Source organism: Neolamprologus multifasciatus, chromosome 8 (genome assembly GCF_963576455.1).
Source record: "Neolamprologus multifasciatus chromosome 8, fNeoMul1.2, whole genome shotgun sequence".
Taxonomy (NCBI): domain Eukaryota; kingdom Metazoa; phylum Chordata; class Actinopteri; order Cichliformes; family Cichlidae; genus Neolamprologus; species Neolamprologus multifasciatus.
The window spans coordinates 18487506-18496455 of record NC_140446.1 but is presented as its reverse complement, the minus strand read 5'-3'; the positions used below and the strand labels follow the sequence as shown (position 1 = coordinate 18496455).

Sequence of the window (8950 nt, the reverse complement as noted above, 5' to 3'; positions counted from 1 at the left end):
GTAGACGTGGCCTACAAACTCCCGTTTTAGACCAACTTTGAATATATGGCAGTAAGAAGGATCTACAGGTCTTTTTTTATTCAAGTGTAACTAAACTTAAGTGAAGAAGCACTCCTAAATACCCAAACTGACAAAAATGACCAATATCCATAAAACGCTTTGTGTGAAACTGAAACTAACCAAGTATATTCCAACAAACACAAGTTTAATCCAATAAATATTTTGTCAATAAGCCAAGAATATAATGTGTAAATGTCAGTAATAATAATAATAAACACCCTTATTTTATTTTTATTTAGTTGACATGCATCAAAGTTCATTAATTTACATAGACATATAAGCAAAAAAAACAACAAAACATAACCATTCATAAGTGCCAAAATATTTTTTGAGCATTTTAAAACAGTCGTGTATTAAAAAGAACCCAAGGTTGAAATATGATTTAGTGTAAAGTCTTTGATTCAATCCTCCACTTCATCATGGTCATGTGAGCTTGTTCTTGTCTCCTCAATGCTTTCCGTTTCTTCATCTTCTGCCTCATCTTCGTCATCTTCCTCTGTGGGGTCTGTGTCCTCACTGGAGTCATCTTCTACAGGTGCACTAAACACAAAAAGGAACTCAGTAAACATAGGAAGCAAATCGTTAAAGCCTATTTTAAGAGAATTCTTGCCATTTTTAAAATTATGCTGGTAATATTTATGCCATATAAACATCACCACTAAGAGAACTAACTTACTAACTAACTAACTAAAGTCAAATATAACCAAAGATTTCTTGGTACATTTATTTAATTATTGTAATAGATACGTGAATGCTAGATCAATACTTACCACTGACGTCTGTTGAGATTCATGCATTCTACTCCAGAGTTAACATCAAATGGATCTGTGAACAAAACAGATGTGTAGCTTTCATTACGAGGACAGTTAATTCAGCACTATAGGTCACTCAGCAACAAAAATACACATCCAGATTCTAGACATTTCCAGACAATCAGCCTGGATACTGACTTCCTAATCTCAGCCAGATGTGTTCAGAGATGCAAGCAAAATCAAATGAGTCAAAATCCAATAAGGAAAGGAAAAAGAAACAACAAGGCAGCCTGATTACAAGGCAAGGAAACAATGCAAGGAACAGTTATATCAATGTCCACAGAATAATCAATCAGCTAAAACAGTTCATAATGACATTAATTCCCCCTTGGAATATTCATTACTAAGTGTCTTTAAAGTCTTAAGAATAATATGAGTTTTATATCTTATAAACAAATATGAGAACACTGGTTTCCCGGTGACAATTTAGCAAATGTGAATCACAACAAGAAACTATAAAAATTATTCATTAGCAATTACTCAGATTCAGCCATTTCCAAAGTGAACCTTTCCAAAATAAAAATACATTTGAATCAAACAGTTGATTATGAGAAACAATACTGTGCAAAAATCCCTCATTTCTTAATATTTGCTTCCAAAGTGGTTTCAAGCAATAGTTCTCCAGGCTCTCTGAACCTCTTTCAAAGTTTGTCTTTGGATAGTGGCTGCTTTTTCACTCATTTTCAATCCAGTCCAATACCTGACCACCAAGCCACTTAACACAGACTCGTGAATTAATCAAACACAAAAAGGGACCCAACTCAAGAGATGACCTTTGTTGTTTCTACAATGCAGAAAATTAAGCCAAGAACCAACTTTAATTTGTATCTTTAGGCACTTTCTTGTTACAAAAACACATCATTTGTTGGAGTATGGAGTATTAAATTTTTTTTACATTTTTGAATCAAATCATCATCAATATATACAGAGAAGTTCAGAAGAGATGTGCTGGGAAAATGTATCTTGCCAAAATTTACACACTTTTTTTTTTTTTTTTTTTTTTTTTTTTTTTTTTTTTCTTTTTTTTCGCCTGTCCCATTTGGTTCTTTAGCCGTCAGAATTGTTGTCTGAAGACCAACAAGGATACCCAATGGATTTATTTTGCCAAATGGATCATCATGGCATTGCCGTATTGGTCCATTTGATCGACCTTTGTTTTTATTATTTATTTTATTTTCAGTTGTTACAGACGGGACAGACATGAGTGAGGGATAGGAAAGGGAGAAAGAAAGAGGAAGGAAAAGAAAAACAGAAGGGGAGAGGGACAGTGAGAAAGGGGGGAAGAAAAAATATCTCCGGGATCACCTGTTGAGAGAAAAAGAATAGAAAACAAGCAAAAAAACAAAACAAAACAATGCAACATACTATACACAACACCATCGTATTAATCTAGCTAAGTGAAAACAGCAGTAAATACTAAATATTGAATGTTGTTGTGCAGCACGCAGGACAGACAGCGCACAATGTGCTTTGAAGTAGCAGCCAAGAAAGGTGTGATTTAAGTCTACGAATAGTGAACACCCATGTGCACACCTGTGTGGATCGGCGCGCTTGTATTCAAATGGTTTCCCCATGTAATGGTCTGCTAGAGGATGTAGAGAGCCATAGCCCCGTCCCCCAGGGCATGAAGCAGGCATGGAGGAGATCCAGGCCCCAGACATCCAGAGGCCCCAGAGTGCAAGAGCCCAAGGAGGACCACCGGAGGGGCATCCGTGCCACCTTCATGGGAAGGGCTGAGGATCCCCAGATGAGGGGTCACCCAGTAGCCACCGGGCAGAAGCTAGAGGGGGCTGCACCGGCGTGCCCGCCGGCTCTGCCGGCAGCCAGCTGTGCCAGAGTGAACCGAGCCGCAGGCACAGAGGCCGGAGGCCCGAGGGCCCCCCGCGCCCCGGAAGAGGCCTGACCGAGCAGCAGGCGCCAGGCCCCGCCAAGTAGTCACCGGGAGTGAGCTGGTACATACCTGAGCGCCCAGCCCCGGACACCAAGAACCACCAACGCACCGACCCCTGAGGGCATCAGTCACCGGCAGGGAGTGTGGTGAGGGGAGATAGGCCTCCACACTTTGGAGGGCCTTGGAGTTCCCAGAGAGGTGAAGTCTAAGACCCGACCTGACATATAGACACAGACAAACAGGCACACACAGACACAGACATGCATTCCCACCCTCATGCACACATATACAAACACTCAGCACTCACCCAACGCAGGAATAAACGTAAATGGACATGTACACACAATCACACTCCCCAAACATACTCTATATCCCGGGTCCAGGTATCCTCACCCCCAGAGATGGAAACGGCACCCAGACCCAAGAGATGTTACCCTTCCCTCCGGGGTGGAGGCAAGCAGACCGCCCCAGGCTCCGCAGCAGCAGGGAGGCCAATCGGACAGCCAGCATCTCTTCCCAGCCCCCCCGCCCCGATGGCTAGCAGAGAACAGGGGTGTGTTAAGACCCCATACCTCCCTCCTCCCGCTCAAGTGTAGTGTTGCTGCGTGTTGCTCTAAAGTGTATTTAAAACAAGGGAGAGCATGGTGCTGCTGCCAGAGAGCAGCAGGTGATAGCACGGCCCCTCCCGAGAACCCTCAATGTCTACATGGATTTAAAATTGAGAGGTGGGCACCGGCGCCAGAGGCAGGTTTGAATACACAGACCGTCTACTGGACGCCGTTAACGTGCCCACCCTCAAGGCCCTATATATATATATATATATATGTGTGTGTTATGAGAGTGTAAGTAATGTGGATGTCTAAGTTGTGAGATAAAATTGAGGCACAGGTGGCCAGAAGAGGACAGAGGGGGGGGGAATGTCTCCCCTGCACCCTGGTGACACACCCGCACCCCAAAGCCCTACCTGTGTGGGTGGGTGTGGTGGAGCGTGAAGAGGGAGGCAGACGGGGATGGGGAGGAAAAGAAGGGAGGGGAGGGTGTCCCTCCCTAGGGCCAGCTCCCCCGCTGACCCCAATATGCACCCCCGTCCCCTGGTATCCACCAAGGCAAGGGAGCCCAGGCCCATCCAGACCAGGGCCTACGGCAGCAACACCGCCAAGCCCCACAGGACCCGGGGCAGCCCACTCTACCCCACCGCAGAGGAAACTGTACCCACCCCAACATTCAATCATCTCCCAGACTACACAAGACACAGACACCCAGGTTAAGTTTATTCTCCACCTCTCCTATGTCTCTCCCCCACCTGCAGAGTGGACTCCTGCAAAGATGGAACAACCTCCCTGCCAGTTCAAGAGCCCCCCGGTTAGGCCGATGCACAAGAGGCCCCCTGCGCCAGGGCTGAGCCCCCGTGCACCCACCCGCCCACAACCTCGGCGACACACCGACGAGGACCGAAGCCCCCAAGGCCCAGCCAGAGCCCCAGCACGGAGGCGAAGCACCCCCGAACCCCAAACCCCCACGCCCGCCCCGGATCCACTCAGGGGCAGCCAGGCCACCAGGCCAGTAACCTACGTCCGCCAGCACAGACCATCCTCCAGCCCCGCTGCACGCGGCCACGAGGAGAACAACCTCTGAGAGCGACCAGAGCCACTAACCAGGTTATGAACACAACCCCCGGGTTAAGCCCTCCAGGGATAATGTCTCTAGGGGTCCTCCAGGTGCCCTAAGCCCATCCCAACCTCCACATCAACCACAATAGCCAAGGCGGGACCAAACCACGACCCCCCACCCCCGCTAGGTGATGGAGCCGATCAAAGGAGCCCAGAGGGATTGATCTAATGTGGTGGCAGAGGCTATATCGAGACTAATGTGATCTATTAGATAGTTTCTGTATTGGCTAGAATTAAGATTATTTTTATTTTTCCAGTTCATGAGGACCGTTTTCTTGGCGATGCATAGGGCAATAAAAACCATGTGGACTGTATTAATTTCTGTAGTGACATCATCCAAATTTCCCAACAAGCATACTAAAGGGGAGGTTGGAATTTTACATTTCAGACACTTTGATAAGTCCTCACATATCTCGTGCCAAAACTTCTGCACTGGTGGACAGAACCAAAGAGCGTGGATGTAACTGTCTGGTGTATTGCCTTGACAGTGTGAGCAGTTGTTGGCGGATGTAAAGCCCATCTTAAACATTCGATGACCTGTATAGTGCACTCTATGCAGTATTTTGTATTGTATTAATTGCAGATTGGGATTTTTAATAAATTTAAAGGTTTTTAAGCAAATCTGAGACCAGACGTTTTGGTCTAAGCTGACTGATAAATCTGCTTCCCACTTTGCAATAGGAAGGGATATTGATTCATCTATTTTAGAAAGTGTTCTGTATATTTTAGATAATAGTTTGGGGGATTTAAGAGTAAGAAATTGAACCACACTTGGTGGTGTTTGTAATTCAACTTGACTGAGGTTAAATTTCTTTTTTACTATGGATTTAATTTGTTGATATTCTAAAAATCTTTTCTTGTTGATCCCATATTGTATAACTAGTCTGTCAAATGGAATTTAAAAAATTTACACACTTAAGAATGTACATTCAAATTTTCATCCACTATCTGGTGATACCACCATGTTGAAAGCATCTAACTGGCAACGCCTTCAATTTTTCAGCAAACACACAGCCAATGCAGTAATAGCATAACTGGATAGAAAAACAGACAGTTGAACACTATCAGTCATGGATCGGCCTCCCCAGAGCCTGGGCCTCAACATTACTGAAGCAGTGTGGGATCTTCTTGACAGAGAACAGAACCAAAGGCAGCCAGCATCCAAGAATGAATGTCCTTCAAGAAGCCTGGAGAACCATTTATGAAGGCTACTTAAAGAAAAAGACCAGAAATCTAGTCAGAAATAGTTCAGGCTGTGTTGATGAATAAATGTGCTCACATCAAATATTCACTTTCAACCTCATTAGAATAGTATTAGCCTTATACGCTATATTTCCATATTTGTTTGCATGTGTCTGAATAAATCACTGCACCTATTTTGCATTTTCTACGCAAAATATGAAACACTTAGGACTGGCTCAAGATTTTTGCACTCAGGAGGTCCTTCAAGAACTAATTACCTTCTAAGTCCCTTTTTTCTAGTTTGTATTTGTTATTAGGAAATCTAAAGTGATGCAACAGCTAGCCACTTCAACACAACTTCCTGCTTTAGTCTTATTTTCTTGTTTCAGCCTCTTTGTTTTCTTTCTTTGCTGCTGCGTGATTTCTGCGTTCTGTTTTAGTGTTTTAGGGTTAACACAGCTAATGTTTTACCAGTAACCCCAAAAGACAATCAAAGTTTCCTTGCCAGAAATAAATCACTACTTTGTAATAGGAGCTAATGCAAACACTAATGATCCATGCCCACTTTTAACTGCACTACAGCAGGTCTCATTTTGCACTAAATCGTTTACATATTTTTTCCAAATTGTTATATTGTTGCTATCACAACACCCAGTGTTTGTTTTTTGTTTTTTTTAAATTGTTCTGGCAACCGTTACAAAGATACAAAAATGCGCCTAAACTTAACAGTTACTAAAACAGTTACTGGAAACTGTCATCTGAAAGCTCTTAAAGTCCAATAAATGTGATTTATTTAAGAGCCACTACATGTACATGAAGCTAAACTACAGCTAAAATAAGAAAGAGGTTGAACCAAAACACAGTGACCCTCTACCTCCACTGCTACACAAACCCAGACACTGTGTGGAACCCCAGGTTATTTACCAAACTCCTCCTCTTCCTCTGGTTTAGAAGTGAGAAACTCTTTCTCTACACCAAGGAGCTCTTCTTCCGACTGACAAGCAGCGTAGCGGCCAAGCAGGACTTTATTGAGCTCCAGAAACGTTGTCCCCCACTTAAATTTCTTCAATAAGAGCAATGCCAGTTCCTCAAAACCTGCAATATCAGAAACAATATGTCACAGTTTAACTGCCATAACCAAAATAAGACACAAAAAGCAGTTGCTGCGGTATTCCTGAATAACTAAACCTAAACCCTTACCTACGATGCAGAACGTGGCAGCAAAAGCTTCAACGCAGGACAACTTGCAAGGCTTGCCATAATTTACAGGGTTCGCAGCTACGAGGTACGGCAGTAACCTGGGATGACTTCCAACCATCTTATTGAAGGGCGTCTCCTCCAGTTTGGCCCAGGAGCAATCAATCACTGCGAGCCCATTGTTGGCCACAATCTCTCTGTGCAGACAAAACATGGAGAAAAAAAATCGCTTTGGATTGCATCACAACAGTGACACAAATTATAGAATTTATTTAATTTTCATAACCAACAAAACACTTTGATATAGTAACATTTGTTTTAATATAACAATGCATTGGAATGTCTCAAGTTTTTAATATGACTGATCTTGAAGATCAAGCTCTACATGGGGTAAATAATCAAGTAATAAATCTAAAAGGAGGGCCTTTACACTCAGGGGACACTTTATTAAGTACACTTTGCTAGTCCTGGGTTGTACCCCTTTTGCCTTCCTAACTACCTTAATTCTTCATGGAATAGATTCAACAAGGAGTTTGAAACCTTGTTCCTCAGAGATTTTGGTCCATATCGACATGACAGAATATAACAGTTGTTGTAGATATACATCCATGATTCAAAACTTCTGGATTGAGATCTGGCAATTGAAGCTGTCATTTTACTACAGTCAAGAAACCAGGCTGAGATGATGGAAGCAGCTACCATGAGATGGGTACACTGTGGTCATAAAGGGATGGACATCATCAGAAACAAAACTCAAGTAGTCTGTGGTGCTAAAACACTACTCTGTTGGTACTCTACGATCCAAAGTGTGCCGACAAAATATTTCCACACATTTACACCACCAGCAGCAGCTGGACTTGCTGATACAAGGCAGGATGGATCCATGCTTTTGTGTTGTTTACCATCCAAATGTGTCAGCAGAAATCGAGACTGATCAGAGCAGGAAACATTTTTCCAAAAACTTTTGTTCAGTTTTGATGAACCTGTGTGAATTGTTGCCTCAGTTTCCTGTTCTTAGCTGACCCAGTGTGGTCTTCTGCTGCTGTATCTAATTTACTTCAAGAGTCCACATTGTACTTTAATAGATGTTCTTCTGTATTTCATGGTCCTAACGTGTGTTTATTTCACCTACTGTTGTTACTCTGAACACTGGCATAAAAAAAACATTTTCACCCTGAGAACACTTGTTAATGAGTAACTAAACAGGTGTGCATCAAAATGTGTATATAAATAGTTATATGAGGTGGTCTATAGCTACAGATTATTTGATTTCATTGGCTGAAGTACAGAGGAAACAGCTGAACAAACCTGTCTGCTGGCGTCACATACTTCGTGCCCATTGGACTCAGTATGAGCCCGTTGAATCTCTGATTGAGTCTCAGGTTGCGTACAAAGCCCTTCCTCACCAACTTTCTGCCAGTACAACGTTTGGGATCGCAGTGACCCAACTCCCACATGGCAAGTGGGCAAGGAAGCTTCACCTGAGGGGCCTCTGCTCCCTCCTCCCTGTGAAGACTTGCTGAGAAGAGAAAGTTCACAATCTCAGATTTCTCAAGTGTTTACACCATATCGAGTGTTATCAGTCCTGAGCAATGGGCACTTTTTCCTAGTGTAAACAGCATTTAATGATGCTGACGCTATTGTAAATAGCATGCCTTACAGCCAACATGTTAAACATTTTTGCATTAGAGATAATCAATACACTACCTTCCAAAGCAGTGTGCATTTCTTCTGTAAAGGCCTCTAAAGATTTCCCTTTCATTTTGTGACGTTTGTCTTTGCCCTTGTTGTCAGGACGGACAAACTTTCCCTGCTTTTTTCGTCCCATGCTGCTAGTTAACTGTCACTGTCAGACTGTCACTGCAACGAACTGACCAAGAAGTATGACTTAAGCTATCTGGCTATCCTGCTGACAACAGTTTCGTCTAACAAAGAGAACTGCCCAAAAAAGAGAAGCAAAAACTTCTTATTTGCAATAGGAATTAGACATAAGCAACTTTCAAGACTTTATCACAAACTAGCAGTAGTCTCCTTTCATCCGGCACCACTTTCATATGAAGTATAACCTAGCTTGACTGGCTTCGTATCGTGGTAAGCACGTCGCAGTCCCATATGAAAAACACGCATGCTCACGGCTT

The 8950-nt window shown here is 43.0% G+C and overlaps 1 protein-coding gene across 1 annotated transcript; it reads right to left on the bottom strand.

Annotated features, from left to right (window-relative positions):
* Positions 1–256: 256 nt before the first annotated feature.
* On the bottom strand, positions 257–8938 carry tsr3 (TSR3 ribosome maturation factor). The gene is made up of 6 exons (XM_085171504.1): positions 8520–8938; positions 8121–8331; positions 6816–7009; positions 6540–6710; positions 831–885; positions 257–600 (listed from the first exon to the last, which is right to left on the bottom strand). The coding sequence occupies exons 1-6, from the start codon at positions 8638–8640 to the stop codon at positions 462–464; spliced, it is 891 nt and encodes a 296-aa protein (XP_085027630.1). The 5' UTR covers positions 8641–8938; the 3' UTR covers positions 257–461.
* Positions 8939–8950: the final 12 nt, after the last annotated feature.